The sequence below is a fragment of the Thunnus maccoyii genome, chromosome 10, assembly GCF_910596095.1.
Source record: "Thunnus maccoyii chromosome 10, fThuMac1.1, whole genome shotgun sequence".
Lineage (NCBI taxonomy): Eukaryota > Metazoa > Chordata > Actinopteri > Scombriformes > Scombridae > Thunnus > Thunnus maccoyii.
Genome location: NC_056542.1, coordinates 5,894,551 through 5,921,036, shown reverse-complemented (window position 1 = coordinate 5,921,036; position 26,486 = coordinate 5,894,551). Strand labels below are relative to the sequence as shown.

Here is a 26,486-nt window from a genome sequence, read left to right as displayed (position 1 = left end):
TGTGTCTGAAGTGAAAACACTGGTACTAAAGGGGCAGATCCGAGGACCAGATACGAGCGACCGTGTGGAGCTGCCGAGCTCACACACCCCTCGGGTTTTTCAACGGCTCCTCGCTGCCTCGCCTCGCCTCCTCCTGGGGACCATCATGGTGGCTAAAAACAGAAAACAGACCGGGAAGAGTCCAGCGACCCCGGCTGACCGCGACAGGAGCCCGCTCGTCTCGCCCCCTGGCAAAAGTAACGTTAGGCGACCAGGCAGGGATGGCAAAGCTTTCAACAGCTCTCATTCAAACGGGCTCTCCGGCATCAGACACAAGCTGGGGCTAACTCCCTCCACAGTCGCGAAGCTGGGAATCACTCTCCTCCTCGGTAAGTTAGGAGCGTTAGCCTGCTAGCTCCTTAGCTAACGAGTGCTAACACTAGTAGCATTAGCGCTAAATTAAGTTATCTCCGCTGCTCATCAGCTGGCTAACGCTAGCTCACCTATCCGCTAGCTCACCAGCGTTAGCTAACTGTTACTCGTTGTTGCTATTGCAAAGAGGGTTGAATCAAGACCAACCGGACTTCTTGGTTGTAGATACTTGAAAAGTATCAAGCTCAAGTATCTACAACCAAGAAGTCTAGTTGCCCTCGATTCAACCCTCCTTGGTTAACCATAACCTGGATGACTGGGAGTCTTCACAGACATTGTTGCTTTTCATTAAAATCCCAGCAAAGTAGCCGGTGTCCTTTTCAGTTCATGCGACCCATCAACCCCACACGTGTTAACCCTTATTTTTTTTACAGTCTATGGTGTTAACACCAGTCTATGGTGTTTCACTCTTCAGTTGTCCCCCCTATATCATTATCAAGTCCTCTCCCTTGTAATTGAACTGCTTCGGTGTTTGTGTCATTGCCATTTCTATCCTTCTGTCTGGAAGTCATTGCAGTTTGTTAAGACATGAATGAGCATTTTTCTTTTTAGCAGCAGTGAAAGTTAATTCTCTCTGTCCACAGCTTCTCTGACTGGATATCTCCACTGGTAAGTTGCTCTATTAGCGTGTTATTACTCACATATTACAGCTGTGTTTTCTTGTGGATGCAGCAGCTGGATCACATGTTTCTCCTTCTATGATTAGGTATCATCTTACGCAGCTCTTTGAGAATGACAGACACTTTTCTCACTTGTCTAACCTGGAGAAGGAAATGGCTTTTCGGACAGAAATGGTAAATAATGCATTGTGTTTTTTAAAAAAAAAAATGTTTATTAAAGATACACTAATAACATTGTTTTGAAGCTGATGCCAATATAATTTGACACATGCAAGTACACAACAGGTTAAACTTAAGGTTGTAAGCTGCTTCAGTTACTCTGACAGTTGTTTTTGTCAGTTAATGAGTTCATTGTTTCCTCTATGAAAGTCGGAAAAGTACACATAATAAGGATGACGTCTGCAGATGTCATGTTTTGTTAAACCAACAATCCAAAACAGAAAGAGATTCAATTTGCAATCATCTAAAACAGAGAAAAGTAGCAAATCCTCAAATGTGAGAAGCTGGTATTCCAGGAAATGTTTTTTTCTTGAAAAGCAACTCAAACAATAAATCAGTTATCAAAGTTGTTGCAAATCCATTCTCTGTTGATCGACTAATCAATTAATTGACTAATCGTTTCAGCCCTGATACTGTGATTCTTTTGCTAATTTGACAATCATATTAGATAACACACTTACAGGACAAAGAAGGAAGTATAAAATGGCAATTCTGCAATAAGCAAAGTATGAAAGTAAATGAATAAATCATATTAAAATGTAGTTGAGATGAGTCATGTACATCACAGTGTAAGGATCAATCATTTAGGTCTTTTTTTTATAGTAAAAATGCAAAACAATCCCCTAGTTTCAGCTTGTGACTTGAAGGTTTTTTGATTTTCTTTGCCTTATGTGTTAATCTTAAATTGAATTGAATACCTTGAAGGCTTGAACTGTTAGTCAGACAAAACAAGCAATTTGAAGACTGAGTTTAAGGAAATTGTGAAAGGCATTTTTCATTATTTTCTGACATTTTATAGACCAAACAATAAATTGGTTAATTAAGAAAATAACGTGCAGATTAATGATATTGAAATTCTTGTTAGTTGCAGCCTTATAGGTTCAGTCACATAAGTTTTCCCTGCACTCAGCCCTGAAGAAGGATGTGATGTCATGGTTTCAATGCGGAATAAAACAGAGAAACAACTCACGCTGCACGACTCCAATGTCCACTTAGAATTTATTGCACCAAGGTGACGTTATGAAGCACTACTGCTCTTCATCAGACTAAAGTGAGCGGAGCGATGACGAAGTGCAAACAGTCTGTGAGAACATTGCTGCAGTTTGTATTCTGGTAGTTTAATATTAGTACAAAACAAGGTCATGACACAGAGCTGGAATATCGACTTAAACTTTTCCAAAAAGCCAGCCTATCAGCCAGCTGTGCAAATTTGCAAGCCAAATTTGTTCAACTTTGGGTAAACTATGACTTGCAAGTCTGCTGAAATGTAGACTTTAATCTGTGCAGGCCTCAGTTGAAGTGAAGAGGATACAGAGTGAATATTTACAGGGTGGAAGTGTGACATGGCCCGGGCCCTAACTTCTGTGACACCACATCATCTGCACGTTTAAAGATAATCATACGTCTTCCCCATAATAATATCTCAAATCTTCTTGTATTCCTCTTTTTGTCACTTTCTGTCATTATAAATCCAACTCCACAAGGGTAAAATCAGCAAATATGTGTCACTTTATGTAGTATATGTTTGTGAAACATCATTAGTGCTGTATGAAAGCTGCTGATGGTACTATGCGGCGAAGGCTTTATGCCCTTTTGTGAGATGACACTGAAGGTGATGATTTAATCATATGCAAAAACAATATTTTTCTCTTTGTGCGCTACCAAATGGGCTGTGAGCTGCTACCATCTGCTGAGCCTGTACAACTCCTTCTTGCTTCCTCTGAGTTTTTTTGTAAAGTTATATTTAGTGTCTGCCTGTTTCTACGTCTCTTTATCTCTGTATCACTCTTCTATATGAGTTGAATGTGTTTTATGTATCTTCTTTTGGTTCCAGGGTCTGTACTATTCCTACTACAAGACTATTATTGAGGCTCCGTCTTTCCTGGATGGCCTCCACATGGTTATGAACGATCGTCTGACAGAATACCCCCTGGTTATTAACACGCTGAAGAGATTCAATCTCTATCCAGAGGTAATCTTGGTTTGTAATTCATGTTAGCTACAGCGTGGTCGCATTACACAAATCAATCATAACACATTTTATTTGCTGTTATCAGACCGTACTGACTTTGTCCTCCAAAGCTTAAAAAAAGATTCTACATTAAAATTTCAAATCTCGCTACATTGAAAAAAGGAAGTGAGCTGTCACATTGAAAAAAGGGAAAGTGAGAAAATTTAATATGCTCAATATGTGCAGAAATACTGGCACTAAATGGCAAGAGGAACACAGAAAAGGTGTGGACCAGCAGGGTGCTAACGTGTCTCTAGAAATAGAGTAAAGGCAAGAAACGATAATGAGATGCTGTCATTATTGAGAAAGAGTATTCGACATGTTGCCTCCAAGCTTAGTGACATATTTAACACAAGAACAATAATATAAATATAAATCTCACTACACACCAGACCTCTAGAAGTTTATTTCTGCACATGCTACGAGAGTTTTTAGTGAGAAGGTCTGAACAAAACTGTTATCGCATGGAGAGATCTGGTGTGTGTTGAAATTTAATCAGAAAGACATTTTTTTTTTTTTTTAGCTGTGCAGGAATAAAGCTGAAGGAATAAAGTGGAAAAAAGTAATTCTGGTATATGTTTTGCAGTGCGCCTGGTAACAGAGTGTTGGTATTTCCACTGGTTAGTGAATTTGTGGAATATTTTAAAATTTTAAAAGGTGTATCGCTGGCAGAAAATATCAGGGAATTGGGCCACTTTACAAGGCAACACCAGAATGTAATTTAAAGCTGGTTTTACACATTAATGACATGTTTTTACTTCCTATATTCAGTACAAGTAGGTCAATTTTAGCAAAAACCACAAAAAAACAATTTAAGACAGACCAACCTTATCTGCTCAGGAAGGAAAAAACAGTTCTGGAAAAGTAATTGCTCATTTTAGAGGAGGTCTACAACAGGAATCCTGTGTATCTGTGCTCCTCACAGATAACAAAACAAAGACCCCTTTCAAACATATTGTTGAAATAAGGCTTTTCACCGGTTGTCATCCCTCCTGCTGTGCGTCTCTGCTCCTCAGGTGGTCCTGGCCAGCTGGTACCGCATATACACAGGTGTAATGGGCTACTTTGGGATTCCTACAAAGATGTGCTGGTCCATCAACAGAGGAGAGGGACTCACGCCTGTGGACAGTTGTGAAGGTACAGACTGTTGCCATGGAGCCACTTTCTAGATCTGCAAAATACGCTTATTTGTCCACACGTACACACACACACACACACACACAGAGCTACACATAACAGTTAAAATCCTCACACAGTCTCGCACTGAGTTGACTGGATGACTAACTTCTTCACAGACTTTGATCATTTTTCTCACTCAGACAGATGTAGTCGAAACGGCCTCATGGAGAGTTGGCAGTGAAGAGAAGATGTATAAATATCGCAGAAAGAATTGAACATAGGAATCTCTTTTTGACTTTGAATCAAACCTGTAAAAAAGAGGTTCTTTTTTTTTTCTACAAAAATCCCCAACACTTTACTAAAGAATCATTTTTTTCTTCCTCTAATAGTCAGTTATGATCTTTACATGCAGGCTCACAGAATCATATCAGACATTTACAAAACAAAATGATTATTATAGAAAAACACTTTTAACCTATTACACACTTTTGTTTGCAGGAACATTTCCTGGAAGGTTAAATCTGCTGACAGTAAACAAGCAAAAACAGTTTACTTTGTGAAACTGCAATCTCTATATTTCTGTCAGTCTCATTAGAGGAGTAATGTGCCTCAGGGTTGATGTACAGGCTGTTTTCACAGTGTTTACATAAACCCGATGCAAGCCGCCTTGCATAAGAGCTAACAGAGAAAGTGGGAACATTTCCTGTAACTGTCAGCCGGTACATTCTTTTTGTGAGATCCAGAATAGATCAGGAAGAAGCACTGCTGAGAGGAAATGATTTGATGGTGATATAACTACGGTTGCAGTCAGTTGACTAAACAGTAGGGTGGAACAAAGTATTTATGGTCACGAAAACATTGAACTTGCATCTGTCCTTTAGATCTCTGAGAACAAACTTGTGTTTCTGTTTTAGACACGTTATTGTTGTGTGTAGTACCTCACATGCACATGTTAATTAAAGAAACACAAACTAACAGGTCAAATGTACTGAACATGTCAAATATGCCACATATTCTCATAGTGATTTCAGTTCAGCTTTAGTGTAGGGCTGTAACTAATGATTATTTTCATTATTGATTAATCTGCTGATTTACTTTTTTAAGATTAATTGTCAAGTCTTTGAAATATTTCAAAATAGTGTAAAAATGGCATTCACAATTTCACATTCATAAGCTCGTTTTGTCTAACTTGTTAAAATGTTAAGATGTTCAATGTACTGTCATATATGACAAAGAAAAACAGCAAATCGTCACATTTGGGGAAACTGGAACCATCAAATATTTGTCTTTTTTGCTTTTGATTAATCGATTATCAAAATAGTTGCCAATTATTTTTCAGTCAGTCGATTAATCAACTAATTGATGCAGCTGTACTTTATATTACTTGTTTTGTAAAACTGTTGAAAACACAAAGACGTTCAATTTACAGTGATATACAACAGACAAAATCTTCACATTTTAAAGTATTTTGGGGGAAATTTTGCTGTTCTTTGATACAACACAGGAGATGAGAAATGAGGAAACAGAGCCCATAACCCAAAAATATTAAGATTACTATCACAGACGACTAAAGACACCAGAAAATATTCAATTTTGAGAAGCTGGAACAAGATAACTTTTTTTTCTTAAAAAATTACTCAAATTGATTAACCGAACAGCTGTGATTCTTTTGTTCTTCGACTAATCGGTCGATTAGCACCGATTTAACCCTTTAACTCTGAAAAAGGCTCAACATCTTCTCTGTGTGTCTGTCTGGATGTGTGTGTGTGTGTGTGTGTGTGTGTGTGTGTGTGTGTGTGTGTGTGTGTGTGTGTGTGTTGTGCACATCAGGGATGGGCGACCCGGCGTATTTCTACGTGACCTGTGTATTCCTACTGAACGGCGCGATGATGAGCCTCTTCTTCATGTACGGTGCTTATCTCAGGTAACTGCTGCCCAACACTCTACTCTGTCCTCTACATCTCCACTGAACATCAGAGTGGAGGAGATGAGTCTTTATGGTCCATCTCATTCCTCATCGGTCAGCTTGTGACGCCTTTTGTGTGTAACTGTTATTTTATTTTTTTTATTTTATGGGGTGAGTTGTTTAGTAACAAGAGTTTGTTATTCAGTCCATAAAAAAACACAAAATACTCAGTCCTCTTTGGAAAAAATAAAAATATATGTATATCACTCCAACAAGAACTAAACCAGAACAGTCTGTCAGAGGAAAAAACTTTACTCATGTTAACAAGCATTAACAGGAAATACATTGAGTGACGTCAATCAGTCGGACCAGCAGCAGCAGCAGCAGCAGCCAGCTCTCTGAAAACCGATCACTTTCAGGACTTTAACGTTCCTTGTGGTGTCCTTGGCTTGTGTTGAGCCGAGATGAACGAGGGACTAAGCTACTTTGACTTTTTTCAGTCTACCACAGTTTGCGGAATTATTTTGCCAGCAGATATCGTATCCTCTGACTCCCATTTACCACATGACGTCATTTTAAAGCATTTTAAAGGTGGCCGGCAGTAGGACTAATCAAAAACAAGGGAGTGTGCTGCCCAACCTGGACCTCGCCGGCTTGTTATAAGCTGTCAAACCGTGATAGAGGAAAAAACAGATGATGATGATAGTGATAATATGAGCATCAGTGAGGAGTGAAGTTTTATGGTTTGTTTCCTGTGTCTGCCAAGAATATTGGATGTGAGGGATCAGATGGAGGATGACCTTTCTGTCTTCTGTCTTTTACTTTCTGCCTCTCTTATCTTGTTTCTTTCCATTCTTTTTCTCTCTAGCGGCAGTCGGCTGGGCGGCGTCGTTACCACGGTGTGTTTTTTCTTCAATCACGGCGAGGTGAGTGCGCTGCCCTTGTCCACCTTTAATATCAGAGTCGGGAGATTTAAAGTCGGCACGTTGTATTTCGGTGCGAGTAAGTCTAGGTGTAAGCTTCTGAAATGTGTAAAAAGGCAAAAATGAAAAAGCAGTCAGACAGAAAAGCAGAGGGTGGTTAATAAGGACTCATTTCAGCCTCAAAGGAGCTTAGAGTTGGTTTTGGCTGGCACTCAAAACTGAGTCCCCTCCACCCACCTCCTCTCTCTCTCCAGTTCCCCTCAGAACAAATAGCATGCCTCTATTTTTCCAGATCAATACTTTGACAGTTCAATCATGGACTTACAAACAGTTAGAGGTGTTTCTCAGTCCTCTCATACATCCTACACTCCTCTTACCAGTTTTTCTTCTACCTCCAAGCCCAGTGCTGTTTTATGACATTTATGAAGCGTCTGTGGTTTTAACATTTTTGGAGGAAGCAGTATAAGTGTAATGTGAAATGTTCTGAGATAATAAACATGAGAGATTGCAGTGTGAAGTGTTATTATTATGTATTAATAGTGGTGTGACATGTTATCGAGCGATGAAGCCTGGTTCCCCTTTAACTAACAGTAAAGAACGTGCAGCATAATATTAAACAAGATAAATGCATTATGAAATAATAAAGGCAGTTATTTGACATTTGACTTCTGTGTTAACTTGCCATGCTTTGTCTTCCTGTTCGTTCTAGAAAAAAAAAATGACCAGTATATTAAGATATTACATTAGTGGTAAACCTGATGTCACCAAATTATACAAAAGTGCTGCACAACCCTGAATCCTGGAGGTCCAAATTAAAGCTTTTAGATTGAAAGTGACAAAAACAAAACACAAAAACATCTTTGTTAAGCGTGCAGGGAATAGTACAGACACTGGCAGAGAGTGATCATGTAAATCAGACAGCAGCCCAAAGTTTTTATTTTTTGTTGTTACACCGACTCACAAAATGAATTACGCACAGCCGAGCACATTCGCAAGCAACAGTTCACAATCAGCGGTCGCTGGCTTAAACTTCCAGTTGCTACTGTTTGCTATGGCCCCTGTTAATTATGCCCTAGCTCTCTGTTGCAAGTCCCATTCAGGTCAAGACCGTTCAGGGAAGGGAATCATTCTCACTCTCTATCTGTGGCTGCACACTGTGGTTGCTCATCTCAGCCAAGACTCTCTGTTCTGACCTCACAGTGTTGGAATGAACTTCCCACCGAAGTTAGGACAACAGAGTTACTGGCCAAGCATTTGTACTGTAGCGCTGAACTAACTGTTGTTCCTGTGGGGTTTGAATGTACTTGGACAAAAGCCTCAGCTGAATAAATATAATATAACGCAACTTCTTCTATGGCAAGCCACATGTTGATTGACAACTTAAGCTAATATGAAATGCCAGCCAGCAGCAGTCTGTTACAAAACGATAAAGTGATCAGTTTTTTAATGTGTGTGTGTGTTCATTTATGCATCTTATCAGAGCACTCGTGTGATGTGGACTCCGCCCCTGAGGGAGAGCTTTGCCTACCCCTTCCTTGTCCTGCAGATGCTGCTTCTCACCTACATCCTGCGGTAAAACCACCATCCGTCTCTATAATTAATCATAATTCACTCTGTATTATGATTACTGAAAGAGGTTATTCAGTAAAAACAAAAATGATTACTTCCTTATGGGAGATGTTGCAATTGTGTAATCGCATGTGGGCTGGATCATTTTTAATAATATGACACGAAAATAAATATTGAGTCATTCGTTTAAACTCTCTATCAGCTCAGGTTAAAATCATAATGGTCCAGATTACCTTGCTAAAAGTTTCAATAACATAAAAAAATACTAAAAGCATAAAACAATCAAAATAACCCAAAAGCCAATTTCCCTTCTTTAAATTTGAAATGAAAATCTCATCACCTGAACATAACCTTGTTATCATTGATTATCAGTAGTGTAGGCACACATACTGTACCACATGTAGTGCCATCACATATTTCTAAACATTTCTCAATACAATCATCTTATAAAACCTGCAGCTTTATAATTTTTTTTAATGGATACACTGAAACATTTGGTATTCATTCCAAAATTCAGTTTTATCTTGCTGTGTGGAATTTCTATTGGAATAATTATAAAAAATTTTCACAGCTGGATGCTCAGTCGAAAACATGGAGAAGCATTTGTTTTTTGTGTTGGACCATAAATATGTGAAATAAACAAGCAAGACATGATCATAAACTGTTACCTTGTGACTGTAAAGTAAGACAGGCTACAGGCAATTTGCCCTTTGTGTTGTAATTACTGGGGTGAAGCAAAGCTTGTTTCTGTCGTCTGCTCAATAGCGCGCTGAAACAGGCTCTTTGGTGAGCTAAGAGCTTGTCACAGACACTTGTAATCTTCTCGCTGCACATCAACCGGTTGAAACCACCTTGTGTTTTTTTGTGAGTGCAGCCAGTAAACTGTGACTTCTTCTACCGCCGGCTTTAGATAGAGAATGAACCGAGTCTGGCTCGCACGTAACCGGTCTTTGTAGTACAAATTGAAATTGAATGTGTTGTGCTCGTGTGCCGTTTGTCTGTGTTTTCTCAGCGTCTTAATGCATTTTCTCTTATCTCCCCTAAACCAACACTTCCTCAGCAACCTGTTTTTTTTTTTTTTTTTCCTCCATCTCTGTCTCGCTTCTCTCCCCAGGACACGGAACCCAAGCAGGACAGCCATGGTTGCTCTGGGCATCTCCAATTTGTGCTTTATGCTGCCTTGGCAGTTCGCCCAGTTCGTGCTGCTCACTCAGGTAAACAGAGAGCCAGAGAAACATTGAGAGAGAGAGTGTGGGAAGAAAGGAGAAGGGGCAGAGAGATTAGAGAGAAAATAGAGACTTTGATAGAAGAGGACAAAGAAGGTGCAAGGAGTGCAGAAAAAAAAATAACAGGCAGGAAAGACTGAAAGAAAGCGAGTGGATACAGCAGAAATACCAAGAATACACGATTTTATTTAATTGAATTAAAGGTCTCTCAATATACCTTAGAAAAAATACGCATATAAAATCCTAAGAGTGGAATAAGTTGAGGAGTGTAGGCTGGCAGACAGAAGAGTCGGAGTTTGAACTGCGACTCCAGAACAAGTAGGTCACTGCTGCGAGCATATTTGCTTAGCAACAGTTTAGCCCACGCTGCCAGCCGCACAGTAAGGGGTTTTAACACGAGACAAGTTATTTTACAGCAGTTATTTCTTTGTTTCATCTTTGTAATTTGCTAATTGAACCTATTTGTCTCATCCGCTGTGTTCGTGACCCAACCTGCAGCCAAATATATCCACCCTCGCTCTGATTCACATTACTTTATTGTCAGATAGATTTACATAAAATGGAAATTTGTCTTTAGCACTGGCGTATGAGACACCATACACAACGGTACACAATAATTATTAAGATGTGATGGAATCTTAAAGTGACTAAGTGGCAGTAATAAAAGTGATGAGTGGATTTTTCTCCCACTGGCATGAAAGGCCGACATAACCATCACAACAATGCATAATACACAGCAAATAAATGCATGTACATTAACATAGGTGATGGAGTTGGTTGCAGAAAGTCCCAAAGAGCAGCCTTAAAAAGGAGGTGGCTTAAGGGAAAGGGTAAAAAAAAAAAAAGTGTTTTTGAGGGGGAGTGGGGTAGTTCCAAGGGGCCTATTTAAACAGGCTCTTATTGAGGAAGGTCACAGCTGATGGAATAAAGGATTTCTTGTAAACCGTTCTTCCCGGCCATTGGGACTTTCAGTCTGCAGTTCGATAGCAGCAACTGAGATGCTGAGCGTAGAGAATGGGTGAGGTCGTTGTAGATCTGGATTGCCTTTTTTGATTGTGGATTGAGAGAATAAATCCTGGAGTTGGAGTCGTTTGTCTCCAGTGATCTTACTGGCCTGGTTGACAACCAGTGTCAGTTTTTTTTTTTGTTTTACTGAGAGGTTTCCATGCCATGAGACAATGGGGGAAAACTCAGTTAGTGATTTGTAGACCATGGACAGAGTTGGCTGGCTGGTGTTGAAGCTCCTCAGTTTCCTGAGAAGAACGAGGCGCTGTCTTGCTTTCTTGTAGATGTGGTTGACATTATCTTGAAAGGTGAGTTTATTGTCTTTTTACTGTTCCCAGATATTTGAAGCTCCACTTCCTGTCCCTCCATACTGATCGGCTTGTTGCCTCCTAGACATAGCTCCTCGGTCTTGGTAACATTAAGGTCTAAGAAGCTGTCATCAAACCAGAAGGCAAGGCTGTCGATGTACTGGCAGTAGGAGGCGCTGTTCACATTCTGCTGGCAGGCGACCGGGGCCATATCATCCGCATGCTTGATAAGGGAGAGGTCACTGCTGTTACACTGCACTTGATTTGTGCATATTGAGAACAGCAGGGGAGTTAGAACACATCCCTGAGGGACCCCTGCAGTCAGAGAGGGTGGTGTTGATGCAGACACGCTGGGGCTGTTCTCTCAGGGATTCTCTGACCCAAAGGACCAGACTGCTGCTGACATTCAGGTCACACTTTAAGAGGAGGTGGGGCTGGATTGTATTAAAAGCAGAGGAAAAGTCCATAAAAAGAATACAGACAGAAGTGAAAGCTGTCTAGACGACCATTATCCAGGAGAGTGAGTGTAGCATCTTCAACACCTCAAGTAGCTCCGGTAGACAAATTGCATGGCGTCCATAAACTCAGCTGTTTGAGATGAGAGCTCTTTACACATGAGAGGCTCCATACATTTGCTAAGTATATGTGTGAGAACTCTGGGTCTGAAGTCATTCAGAGATTTGGTATGAGGTGTTTTTGGTACAGGGTGATGGTCTCTGGGGGAAACTCCTCAGTCTGGAAGGAGTGATATGTCTGGCAAATACACGATGTATGCTCCAGGTCTTTATATCTTTTATAATCCCACAATTAGTTACATATTGGTATTAATCTCTATAATATTATCATACCTTATATCCCTCTATTGTTACATACATGTACATAGCTATGGAGCCTGGAGTGTGCCACTGGAATAATTATAGACTTTTACTGTGTTTAATCACAATCAGTCAGTATTTTATTTGTTTATTTGGATCTGTTTTATCCATATTAAAATCTCAAAATTGATTGATTAATTAATAATAACAGTATTTTCTATTCTCTCTCTCAACATTTTCATCCTCAGTTGTATCACCTGTTTCATACCTTCTGTTCCTGACTCCAGATACTAGAACTTTACAACCGCACAGTTGTTTATAAGTGATTTACTGTTGATGTCGTCTCTTTTTTTATTGTCTTTTTCAGGTGGCTTCTCTATTTGCGTCGTATATCCTGGGTTACCTCGGCGCCGCAAAGATGCAGTCTATCCTGGTCACTCATATGGTACAGTACACGACCTTTCCACATCCTCCATCAATCAATCAGTCAATCAATCAATCCAACAGAGTGTTTCTGTCTCCTAACTTGACACTGATTTGTCACCGGTGCATCATGCAGGTCATTTGCGCTGCTGTAGCTTGATTTGATTGAACAGTAATAAAAATGACACGAAAGCCATTTACAGACAACAAAATGATTAAAAATGGAAAAAGAAAATCCAGCTGTGCAGATGAGCCAAAAAAAACCAAACACTGCATAAAGAAAGAAAAGCAAATAACTGAAAGAAAATAGAAGACATTGTAGTTTTGATGTATCATGAATGTACATTACATTGCCTTTCCATGACTGAGTGGATCATCTGTTGTGCTCACCATGAGTGAGCGCTGCTCTCCAGCTGCTGTCCTCTCAGTTGTAATGTGCTTCGCCTCGGTTCTTATCTCGCTCGGCCGGGGGACAATTTCACAAGAGCTGTGAGGACAACACCAGCGGAGACAGGAAGGACTTTCTTAAGTATTAACGATGATACCGGTCATGCATCTGTGCGCGTGTTTGCAAAAGTCCGCTGTAGCATGAAATAGAGAGGATATATCGGCAACTTGGTTCACTCCGCCAAGGACAAAAGTATATCTGCGCCGATGTGAGGACGTAAAGATGTTTGTGTGTGTGTGTGTGTGTGTGTTATTGTGGCCATTCATCCCTCTCCTCCACATTCTTCCCTTCCTAATCCTCTCAGCAGGCGCTGTTAGCGAGGGCCTGTGTGCTCCACAGATAAGACGGCCCTCTGTGGTAAGATGGTGGAGATTTGTGTCAGAGGGAGGCATATGGCTCTGCATAATTTAGAAAGCTTGGCAATGATGAATTTGGCTTTGTGTGTGTGTGTGTGTGTGTGTTTGTGTGTATGTTTAGGAAATGAACAGAGGCGCACAGCGAGGCGTGTGTCCTCTATGACCTACAGCAGTGTTAGTGAGCCTGAGAAGTGTCACTTGTTACAGAGTGTACAAACATGTAGGGCTGCAGCTACCAAATACTTTCATCATCAATTCATCTGTCAGTTATTTTTATGATTGATTAATTAATCAATTAATTGTTTGGTCTAAAAATGTCAGAAATGAATGAGGATTGCTATTTTCCCAAAGTGACCATTAAAAATTTACAGTTCTATAAAACAGAGAAAGGCAACATTTTAGAAACTGGAATCAGAGGATGCCTGGTGTTTTAGCTTGAAATATGAATTATTAGTCAGTTGTAGAGCTGAAAGTCAATTGATCGATTGACAGAAAATTTATTTGGAACAACTCTATTAATCAAATAAGTGATTTTTCTCAGCAAAAATGACAAGAATTTACTGGTTGTAGCTTCTTTAATGTGGCTATTTGCTGGTTTCCTTAGTTTTCTATTATATATATATATATATATAAGAAAGATCACAGCACCTAAACCAAATGATAAAAACTTTTACTGTCATTTATGGTCGCACTGCTTCTCTGTCCTCTCCTCTGCTCTCTGTGTTTCACAGAGGGTGGGGCTCAGCTCCCACACACACACACACACACACACACACACACACACACACACACACACACACACACACGAAGCGAACAGCAGAGCAGAGAAGCTGGTAGACACAGTGAAGTGAAAATAACTCAAAGATTGCTCACAACTGCACTCAATACTGTAAGTGCAATAAAACCTTTGTGAATAAAAAGTATTTTATCAAACCACCTGTTCAACAAGCATGAGTATGTAGAAAAGTGATATTTCCACCTGCTTTGCCCACAGTCTCCCACAACGAGCTTGTTAAGCTAATAGCGAATTGTTACGAACAAGCTAAAAACAAAAGCTGTCTTTAAGTAACTGTTTATCTTAGTTTGCCATGAATCTTTAAAATTTGGCAAATTCTTGTAAACGTAGCTACAGAAATGAGACAAACCAGCCCCTCCTCCCTCTGCCAGCCGTATCTGCAGCAGTGAATCACATCAGCAGCAGAGTGAAGACAAAGAACAGGATGAATGTCCTTCATTCTTTCTGAACTTCACTCGGTATTACAGTCAGAAATATTATTTATTTTACTGACAATTTAGATTTGTTTCCAGTGAGTTTATATAGTGATTTTTCTGTTGCTGCTCTAGAAACAGTAAATTGTTCTGATAATTATTAACTCTCAGTGTTGTTTCAGCACTACCTAAATGTGCATTTTCGGTCACCCCGCTCTCTCCATACAGTATGTTTGCAGAGTGGTGCATTATTTCACTCTTCATTGAGGGATTAAGCATCAAGAGCTCATTTAATAGGATTATGTTGTGATGGTCGCTGTGTATTCAGAGTCTAATGCACTGAATTTAATCTCTGGAGTGTATTCAACAACACTGTCACACAGAGGAATTCTTTCTGACACTTATTTATCTCAGACTACCCTCGTGTTATAGAGAGGGAAGAGATTCTAGTTTTTTTAGCAGTGAAAATGTAACTGAGTGTTTTTATGAGACCACAGAAGCTGGCTGTGCCTCCGAGCTCGGTGCCAAGCTCACATGTTCAGTATTATTTCTAATTACACAGACAGATCGTACACATCAAGCTACTGACATCACCGGTTGCGCAGTCCGCAGCTGTGTGAATACAACAGGAGGGCGGTGAATAAAGCCTCCTCTCCTTCTTCCTTTCCCGTCTCACCTCTCTGCAGATCACACTCGCCGTCTGCTTTATCCTGATGTTTGGCAACTCCATGCTCCTCACGTCCTTCTACGCCTCCTCGCTCGTCTCCATCTGGGTGAGTGGGACCTTTTTAGAGTGTCCCGGTTCATTAAGTTAAGTTAAATATGATCAATGTGTCCAGCTGGTCTAAAATAACAACGTTTTGGGTGGGTCTGGATTATCTTGGTTTGTTTTTCTGAATTCTGGCTTGCTGATTTGTTTTTCTTTGTTTTTTTTAGGGAATCATTGCATTGAGGGATCGATTTGCTCAATTCTTCAAACCTGGCATCGTCACCTGGGTATGAATTATTTGTTTCTGTTTCTGTCTTTCTTTATTAGGATCCCCATTAGCACCAGCAGACCCACCACACATATCCACCCACCACACATACAGTCATACATACACATAAACATAACAACCAAACCAGGTCATCTTACAGAATCAACAGTCAGGCACATACAGAAGAAAACTGTCAGCCTTTCAACAGGACATTAAAGCCAAATACAGAATTATAAATCAATCACAACTCCTCAGGAATTCATAGCAAACTCACAATTTTCCATACAAATAACTAGTCATCCTTGATAAACATAAATCCTTTCCACAAGTTTAATTCTCACAATTAAATTATATATTTTTCCAAGAAAAAGGGTATAAGAATACATATATAACCCAGTCTTACATTTTAGGTCTTACACAAGTTTTCACTGGTTTACACACAATTCAATAAAGGTTCCTGCAGTGTTTTGAGAAACTGTTTTACCAAAACTTTGAACAGACTTTAGTATTTTCTTGAACAATAATTTCCGTTCCACCTGTTTAGAGAGATACACTTAATTCTGGCACAACAAAAAACAAACGTGGCTTAAAATCCGTCATTTCTTATTAAATGTTTAAATCCAGAAACTATCATCTCAGAAAACAAACAGGCTATTGACCATACAGCCGTGAGTTTCAACTCCTCTATCAGTCAGTTTAGCATGAAACCAGCTGAGGCTTTAAAGAGGTGAAATAATGGAACTAGCTGATTTTTTTTTTTTGGCTTATAGATTGCAGATTGTCTGAGTGAGGTTTGTGTGTGTACATATCAAACTACCAGTGTGAACCTCTTCTTCCTCCTCAGGTCATGCAGGGTCTGGCTTGGGTCGGCTCCACCGTTCTCTTCAAATTCATGCTGTCCACAATCCTCGGTGCCTCTGATGATGTAAGCTACTGTAACTAAAAGAATTATTTTACACTAAATCCATTTTGGTGTGTTAGTAAATAATATGTTCAGTCACTTTTTAACACTATTAATTGATCCTGGTCCCAGTCTGTATTGAATTACTCTTTAACTTTCTAAATAAAACTGCAAATATTCATTTTGAAACGTGTTTACAGTCAATTACATTCCTGATATGATGACAAAAATATTTTTAATATGATTACAAAGACTTGAAAGGAATGTGGAAAATTGGTTTTTGTGTCTACATGTAGAAATATTTAGTAGTAGTTTGGAAAAAACAAAACTTAAAGTGATATGAGTCAGGGATTAAATAACATTTTGAAATACAAAATGTACAGGAAATATGTCCAACAATGTCCATAATGTTTTGGTTCTTTGTCTCTTTTTCCAGGCTCACATCAGTGGGCTGATCAAGTCTAAGTTCACTAGCTACAAGGACTTCCACACTCTGATGTACACATGTGCTGCAGAGTTTGACTTCATGGAGTTAGAGGTACGTCTCAGCTGAACACTTGAGCTCCCTCCGCCCCCTCCCCCCCCAAAGCACAACCTCCATCAGAGCTGACATTCGACTTCCTCTGGTCAGAGCTGCCACAAAGTAGTGATAACTGAAGAGTGTGGCTCAGTGAGCTGCAGCCTTTCACTGATAAAAAGCAAGTCTCTGGTGGTTTTGTGTGAAGGTATCGGCAGACATTCGCTTTCAAAATGTCACTGCGGTCTGCTGTGACGATATCAGAAATGCATAAGTTCCTGCTGTTTTGTATTGAAGTGGCTGGTTTTGCCTCACAGCGGGGGCTCAGTGTGGAGGAAACCTTGAGGGGAAATAGAAATCTGACAACAGAGCCAGGCAGCTCATTTTGGAAAAGGTTCATGCTAGACTGCAGCTTTTTGCCTTTTTATTGAATAGTAGGTAGTGAAGTGGCAGACAGTGGCCCCTGGCTGGAATTGAAACAGGAACATTGTGGTTATGTGGCATGTGTAGTAACCCTTCAGTTACCAGGGCGCTCCAGTTCATGTGTTTTTATAACATTATGAGATAACTGTTGTCTCTCTCCCCCTCAGACTCCTGTACGTTACATCAAAACATTGCTGCTGCCCATCAACATGCTGGTGGTTGCTCTCATTGCTTGGAGGGTAAGTTGTTCTCTGTTGAGGACCAGACCTCAGAAATTGATTAAATTCATAACTTGGATATTTTGATTTCATGCGCTGGTGCTGCTCTACACTAAGATCCTTTAACAGTCTACATGAGTCTCATGTTTTTACCTGTGAGACTCGCATTTCAGTGCCGTTGTTCATCAATTTCCACACAGTCAGAGAAATAAAAAGTGTGCCTGGGTCAATCACTGGACGGTAGACGTGGTTAGATGCTGCATTAAGCTGCTCTGCATCGTGTCACCCTGCCTTCTCTGTGTACAATGACGCAGTTGAAAAAAAAAAAGGCAATTAGACTTAAAGGCTTCTTGACTGATGGATCGAATCGTCGTCGTTTAGGGTGCAGCCCTACAAATAACAACAGCTCGTAGTAAACAGAAGGCACCTGAGGAGAGGCAGGGAAAAGACAACACAAAATAAATATTAATAAGAAACGTCTCCTTCACTTTCTCAAAACCTGTGGGAAATGAACAGTCTTCGGTGTAGTCTGTAGGAACAGAAATTGTACAGATTTGACTGCCAGATAGTGTGAGGCCTGCAGTATGAAACCTTTCAGAGCAACACAGTGAGCAGTCAAACATGAAATTCATATCACTTTAGAGCCTTGAGACTCTGCTTCACTGCAGCAGAAAGAAAGAGCCGGCAGTCTTTTAAAAGTCTGATTTTACTTTATCAGTCCGAAAATTGCTGTTTGTTTTTTTTATTTGCCCTGCATGTAGTTGACATTTACATGCGTATGTTTAAGCTTTTAGAAGTAAAGACAAGAGACACTTATTCCTGATTCCTGTTACATGAAACATTTTAAAGGGAGAAACACTAGAGAGAAAAAAAAAATGTAATAATTTGAGGAACTGCTCTTTATGTACTCTAATCTTATTACAACGTGCCCACGCTAAGCTAAGAATACATGAGCCGATTTGACAAAGCATGGCGTGCAGTACATGAGCGAGCTGGTAGGAGGTTCATCACATTCAGTGCACTGTTTGTTGGAAACATGACACGTAGATGAATATTCTTTTCATATTTTTCTAAACATTTGACTTTTTCCAGACCGTGCAGGATATAATCAGATTCCTGAGGGACGGCGGGAAGGCGTCTGTCAAGACTGACGATGTTGATGAAGCTGCAGGGTGAGCATCCGTAGGCCTCCTCGCCAATTTCACTATATTGTCTTGTTCGCTTTTTCAATGGGAAACGGTGGGAAAACGCTTCCCAAACGGATCAGTTAAAATACTCAGAAAAAAGAAGGAAAATGGATTCTCTTATTTTGTTGCATTTCACAGCTTCCTCCTTTCTTCTGAGTATGAGTCACTTTATCAATTACATGTATTAAATAGGAAAATCTGAATTATTTGGTAATTATGTTATTTTAGCTGTAAACCAGCTATAATTGCTGTTTTACATAATGACAACAGTATCAAATGTCAGTGTGTAATGCATTGTGTGTGGCTCGTAGTGATTAACCTACAGAGAATCTGCAGCTCCCCTCGGCTTTATGGAGTTTTATAACAAGTTTCGGCTCATTGTTTAGCTGTCTGGCTGCAACTCTACTATTTCGGTTCACTCTCAGCACTCTTATAGTGTCGTTTTTTGATACAGCAGGCAGATGTTTTCAGAGAAAAATCTTTAAAAAACCAACTGTGCACTACCTGCTCAGCAGCAAACAGCAAACAGACACAGTGGAGCATTTAGTAGCTAAATAACCAGATATTTCCCTCAGGAGTTGGTAGGAAGGAAAACAGAGCTGAAAGAGAGTGAATATTGGACTGACATTCACCAGGTGGACAGAAACACGACTCCAAATGAATGATAATTTTGCTCCATAGCTGCTGGATGTGGAAATAAGCAACTGTTTGCTAACAAGTTCAACATATCAACCTAAAAGGTGATATGGCAGTGTTGTGTTCACTACTTGTTTCTGCTGCCCCCAAGTGGCCAAAAATTAGTCATTGCAGGTTTAAATAAGCAACGTCTTCATGAATGATATATATATTTTTTAATATTTCAAAATTTTTGCATGTTTTTTTGTCCCCTATTGGACAAGCTGAGTTTAAACAGTATATTTCTACTCTTCTCTGTTGCAGGCCTGAAATAGTCGCAAAGGGAGAGGTGAGAAAAAATATGCTTTCATTTCTTTTTTCCATAGTGTAGTATATACAGACACATTATCTTGTTAACACCTCAGTGTGAACTTTCAGGGATTTTTACAGCATTGCTCCAGTTTTCTAAACCTGTTTTATTTGATTAGACTCCTCCAGTGCTGTAATGTCTGCTCAGTCGCTGTGCCCCTAAGTGATTTTCATCCCTCCTCTCATTACTGAGAACTGCAATGCAACTTCCCTTCTGCTATGAAATCTCTCTCTGTACCTCTTTTTTTTTTCAGCTCTCTTCCAGCTGCTTCATATCATCTTCTCTAATGTCTCTCCCAGGGCAGGAAAATGTTCAGATGTTCATCCACCAGCCACGTTGTCTGGCAGTTTCCCATATCATTGCTTTAATGTTCCTGTATGGCTCAGTGACTAAACCCAAGGGTGTTCCCAGTGTGCGTAGGGAAGCCATGCTAAAAAAAAAAGTACTTTAGATCAAAACATTATTTCATTATATATTTTATCCAGGAAATGTAGCTTTTCTTCAGAGCTCAGATGAGAGTTTAACTTGGAGGGGAGTTTCCTCTACAGAGATAATTGCTTTCCTGACAGTAGGGCTGCAATTTAGGATTATTTTATTTTAAATGAATCTATCAATTCATTTTTAGATTATTTGTTTTGTATACAAAATATCATAAGTGGACAAATGGTGCTCGTCACAAATTCCCAGAGTCCAAGGTGTTGTCTTCAAATCGTTTGTTTTGAGGACTGCAACTAATAATTGTTTTCATTATTGATTAATCTGCTAATTATTTTCTTGATTAAGTGTTTAGTTTATAAAATGTCACATAAAAGTAAAAAGTGTCTAATTTCCCACAGCCCAAAGAGACAACTTCAAATGTCTCATTTTGTCCGAACAACAGTCCAAAACCTAAAGATATTCAGTTATAATTATGTAAAACGGAAAAAAGCATCAAATCAATAGATATTAAAACTGGAACCAGCACATGTTTAGCATTTTTGCTAAAAAAAACAACCCAAAAAAACAAAATAGTTGATGATTAATTTTCTGTTGATTGACAAAAATATGAATCAACTAATTATTGCAGCTCTACTTGTTTTGTCCAAACAACAGTCCAGAACCAAAAGATTTTTAATTTGTTAGTATATAAAAATAGAAAAATAAAATAAGCAAATCATCACATTTTAGAAGCTGAAACTAGTTACTATTTGGCTTTTTAATTCTCTATAAATGACTGAAATGATCATCAGTATTGTTTATTACTTTTCTATTAATTGACTAATCGACCTATTATTTCAGCACTATTTGACAGTAAAAAAAAGTGTCTATTGGGGAAGTAAAATCAACTCTCATACTTAATGCATTTGTAATCAATGATTAATAATGCTGCAGTATAAAATAACATACAGAAGAGCCTGACTACAGATTGCAGATATATCAGCTATATGTCAGCTGATAAATGACAAGAAAATAAAGTACAGAAATATCAAAGAACCATTTCTGGGTTTCAACTGTTTAAAAAAACAAATTTGAGGCAACCAAAGAATCCAAAGAATTTAATTACCCCAGAAAAATGAATTCAGTAGAGTGGACTGGTCAGAGTTTATACTGGTAGATTATTGTGGTTGTGTTAAGCTCACCTGATCCCTCCAACTCCTCGAGCTTGTTTCATTTCCTCTGTGCCTTCGTGTCAGTTTTGATCAGACTGTAAACTTGTCGCTCTGCAGCTGGTGTATCACAGCCTGCAGCTGGTGGCGTTCGCTGTCCTGGCCGTCCTCATCATGCGTCTGAAGCTCTTCCTCACGCCGCACATGTGCATCATGGCCTCGCTGATCTGCTCCAAACAGGTCTGTCTCTCACCACGAGTGAAGTGAAATGATTTAAACACTTAAATACTACATCTGTAAACTTAAATTATGTTTACAGCATTTTAAGAATTTCTAGTGAAATCATCTATTTGGCTGAAGGTTTGTTGAGCACGGAAGCTGTCCTTCAATACTGCTCTCTCTCTCTCTCTCTCCGTCCTCCCTGGTTGTTTTGTCAGTTGTTCGGCTGGATCGGGGAGAAGTTTAAGCACCAGGTTGTAGTGTTTGCTGTCTTGGCTATCATGGCTGTACAGGGAGTGGCCAACCTGCAGGCCCAGTGGGCGATTATCGGCGAGTTCAGCAATCTGCCGCAGGAGGAGCTGCTGGACTGGATCCAGGACAACACCCGGCCAGGTGAGTGATGTTTCACCCTCCCAACTGTACACAGTAGGCGTCCATGAATCCTAAGTATTTTGCTCATTGTTGTGATAATCTAGAAAGTCTTGATTTGAGGAATACAGTAAGTTTACTCTGCTTTTTGTAAACCTCATATCAAACTGTTAGACTGCAGCAGATGTTCCATGATTACATAATAACTTCATGATGAACGGTTATAATACAAAGCCAAGAGAGCTTCTGTTTCCACTTTAAATGTCATTATAGCTCTGCGATCATGCACACTACAGCAGAATCTGCTCAGAAATTTACTTGTGCAGCTTCTTCAGGCTGAACACAAGTATTATTCCCTTCCGTGATGTGTGTGTGTATAAGTTACTTGCTTACTAATCTACAAAGCAAAAGTTATTGTGTGAAAAGTTCAATAATTTTGTAATTTGAAGGTCAAAGGAATAAAAGGACAGTTAATTAATATATATATACACACATAAATACTTTGTCGGTGAGCTATACATCTGCTGTTATATGTCCAGGACGCTTGTATGGGACGCTTAAAGAAGTAAACGCTCTAAGAAGTAAAGTGAACGTGCCTGCAAGGAGGCAGGGCCAGAAGCAGCCTGAGTGCGAGGAGAAGGGCTGAAGCTGGAGCAGATAATCTGTGCAAGCAACAATATATCCGAGTGCAAGCATACAGTTTGAGTAGAAGCAAAGCAAATCTAAGCGCAAGCAGGGGTTATTTAAGTACGAGGACAGGGTTTGAAGGAAAGAATTACAAAATCTGAATGTGAAATCAATAAATCATGCTCTCAAACTGAAAGACCACGCTCTTGAATAAAGAGGAAAAAAGCCCCATAGCTGAGAGATGTTCATTATGGTTGATAAAATTGACAAACCTTCCCCTTACATACTTCAGATGATGTCATCCTGCACAATCAGACACATAAACAATACCTTCATTGCTAAAATACTCTCAAACATTTGGCTTCTTTTTTTATAGCCCTCCATTCACCTTGTACGAAGACTTGATTGGTACATGTGATGATACATGATTACTTACTGTATGAACTCCTTCCCGTGATACAGATAAATGGGCACTTTGTCCTTGTTGCTTTATTTTATCAGATAATCTGATAATTAATACGTCTGAGTACCCCAGAAAGGCTCTGATATGAATTATATCATAGTATTTTCTTATACTATGACCACTCATCACAGGAAAAAGACAGGAAAAAGACTCATGATTAGGTTTCACAAGGAGTGTTGCCATGGTTACCTGCATTTTAATTTATCAGTAGAACAACTGTTGTTATGTTGTCCTAATAAACAACTTGAAAGGACACCTGCAAGCCATCGCCATGGTATGAAGTTGTAATAATAGATACATTCTATTAGAGGTGCAACGGATCACAAAACTCACGGTTCGGATCGTATCACAGATTTGAGTCACGGATCGGATCATTGTTCGGATCAGCCAAAAAAAAAAAAGGGGGGGGGGGGGGGGGGGGGGGTCAACAAGTTCTGTCATATGTCCCTGACACTTAGAATAATCTCCATTATTAGTTTATGTATTAGTTTTAATGATGCCACAGTGGTTGTTCATACTCGCTCTTTGTCTTAGCTTTCCACAGATGGATGTCTGTCCATGACCTTTCCAAAAGATCAAACTGTTGCTCACTAAGTTTCTTTTCTATTGGGTACATGCCCTTTGTCCTTTCAAGGTTTTCAGATATGCACACAGCCACCCACTGTTAAAGCCTTCACACACAGCTGAACTCAGCCTCCACGCATACTTTAAACACACAGTTTATATGATTACACATACATAGTTGATCACACAGTTATATGATTAATGCAGTTACTTCCTTAACAGTATGTTTTGTGTGTGTGATACAGATTCTGTGTTTGCGGGAGCCATGCCCACCATGGCCAGTGTGAAGCTGTCCACAGGTCGACCCATCGTCAACCACCCACACTATGAAGACGCTGGTCTGAGGTCAGTATGACAAGCACCACATCACTCATGACTACGTGACTGATCTGAGTTTTGCAGTTGAGCCCTTGGCCGTTGAAAACATTTGGATTCTCCATCATGTAAATTCAGAATAACAAACAGACGCTGAATCGTTCGGTTCACCAGATGTCTTCAGGAATCTACAAGTCACAGTTACTCTTGACTCAACCCTTCTGGACTTACAATGAGACTCAAGTTGTCCTCCACTGTGTCTGTCATTGTATTGTTTCCTTGCAGGGAGAGAACCAAGCTGGTCTACTCCATGTACAGCCGCATGTCTGGAGAAACCGTAAAGAGGAACCTGATGAAGCTCGGAGTGGACTTCTTCGTCCTGGAGGATTCGTGGTGCACCAGGAGAACCAGGTACCTCAATAGTGCACATTGTTACCTGTGATCATTTGGTTTTTCTAGATTTTAGGCTTTTAACTGTTGCTTTTAGCCAGAGAGAAGTGGTTCAAAACTAAAAAATCTCCTCCCACACACTGTCAGCACTTAGGTATATTTATTCAGTAGGTACATTTCAGTCCTTCATCATGCACATCTTGTAATTTTGTTAAAATGCTGCACAAATTGTCCCTATTTCTGATTGTTTTCCTTTCTCCCTCTTTCTCTCTCATTCATTGTTCTTCTTCCCTCTCTCTTCGCCCAGACCCGGGTGCAGTATGCCAGAGATCTGGGATATTGAGGATCCCCAAAATGTCGGTAAAATTCCTCTCTGCACCCACATGTCCAGGAACTCACGGCCTCACTTCACCACAGTCTTTTCCAATGACATTTACAAAGTTCTCAAAGTCCCCAAAGTCACCAAAGATCTCAGATAACAGCGTGGGATGGACTGGTTCAGCGCCAAACTTGCTCTTTTTCACATTTTTTTTCGGTCTGTCACTGCCGTTGCTGCTTTTTACTTCCCAAAACTCAAACACACATAGTTCCCCTTTTTTGCGGTGCTCTGATTGACTGGGCAGTGGACTAATATTGGTCGGACTCGCCAAAACAACTTGTAACGGTTTTCGGTATTTATGACTTAAAGAAACCCCTGATTCACTACATTTTGCCAATCAACCCTATTGCTGCATCTTTCCCCCTGTTCCCATTACGCTCCAGTTGGTGCCCAAGTGAAGGCTAAAAGTTGTTGTAGCTCTTCATGTAGCTTGCTGCATTGGTTCTGTTACAAAGAATCCCTATTTTAAGTAACATTGTGTCCTCAGAGATGCTGTTCATACATCAGTATTGTTTTTATTGCTGTTTAGAATTGATTTTCTGTGATTCAAGCTTAAAGGGGACATATCATTACACATTTCCAGGTCTGTATTTTTATTCTGGGGCTCTACTGGAATATCTTTGCATGATTTACAGTTCAAAAACTCATTTATCTTGTACTGACTCTTCATGCAGCCTCTCAGTTCAGCCTCTGTCTGAAACCACTATGTTCTGACTGGCCAGCTCTCTGAAGCTGCCCTTCTTCAGACTTTCACCAGCTCCGGTGGCTATGTAAACCAATAGTAGTAGTAGGATTTCACTTCTTTTTCTCGTTTTTTTTTTTTTAACTCAAATAAAAACTTCTCAAACAAATGCATACATGTTCAAGCCCAAATCTGATCAGAAATATGTGAGCGGACAACATGAACAACCCATTGAACAACTTTAGCAACAAAGGTAATGGAACAGATGGCCGTTTGTGGGCATGTGCGAACAATCTGACGTCATTTCGGTGGGGAAGTAGGGAACTTAGTAACTTTGCAAACTTTGTCCTGGCTTTTGACTCAGATAAAGCATTTTTACATATGTTCATCTCATGTATTGGAACTTTGACCACATAAACATCCAACATCATAACAGTATCAAAATAACATAGATAGAAAATCACAATAAGCATGATATGTCCCCTTTAAGAAGTACATTTTGTCTGACAGGACCAATCCATGATGTCCACATACTGTGAAGCAATACCCTTTGCAAACTTGACAAAAGCTGACTTCTTCTGTTGTTATGCACAGTGTTGTCCTCTAAAAAGATTTTTCAGTAGTATACTATTTTTATAATTTATTTGTGTGAGTATTTTTATGCAAACCTCAAGGTGTTGAGACATTTTCTTTAGAAGCGAAGAACGTTTTAAGAGTCTTTGGAATCACAGGGGAAATTCCTGTTCATGTGTTTGGAAGCTTTTAAAAACCTTTTTCATACATATCATTCAGTATTGGCCTCTAGATGAAATTCAGTCGATCCAGAATGAGATTTTTAACAAAAGTTCACTTTTGTTCTTACTTCAGTTATACTTTGAAAGTAAGAATTTCTTTATGGCGAACCATTTGCCGTTTTTGAATTTAAAACCATTTCAACTTTATGTTGAAAGTTTTTCCCCCAGCTGTGCCATGTAACAACTTTTTTTTGTAAATACCCAAACATTTGTTTTGTAAAATACCAATGTACGGCCTTTAAGAGGTTCCTTGTGTTTCTTTAATTATTGTTTTTTGCCAAAGGAAGTCTGATATTAAAGTTTTGTATTTGGGGTACTGTAG

At 39.6% G+C, this 26,486-nt stretch overlaps 1 protein-coding gene across 1 annotated transcript; it reads left to right on the top strand.

The window, feature by feature from the left end:
* Nucleotides 1-26,486, top strand: dpy19l1l (dpy-19-like 1, like (H. sapiens)). The gene is made up of 22 exons (XM_042424072.1): nt 1-368; nt 996-1,020; nt 1,118-1,205; nt 3,085-3,222; nt 4,278-4,398; nt 6,211-6,304; nt 7,155-7,212; nt 8,690-8,781; nt 9,893-9,992; nt 12,500-12,577; nt 15,255-15,341; nt 15,505-15,564; nt 16,390-16,470; nt 16,883-16,984; nt 17,554-17,625; nt 18,697-18,776; nt 19,731-19,755; nt 21,483-21,602; nt 21,800-21,974; nt 23,850-23,949; nt 24,205-24,330; nt 24,617-26,486. Exons 1-22 carry the CDS (start codon nt 146-148, stop codon nt 24,786-24,788), a joined length of 2,217 nt encoding a protein of 738 aa, XP_042280006.1. The 5' UTR covers nt 1-145; the 3' UTR covers nt 24,789-26,486.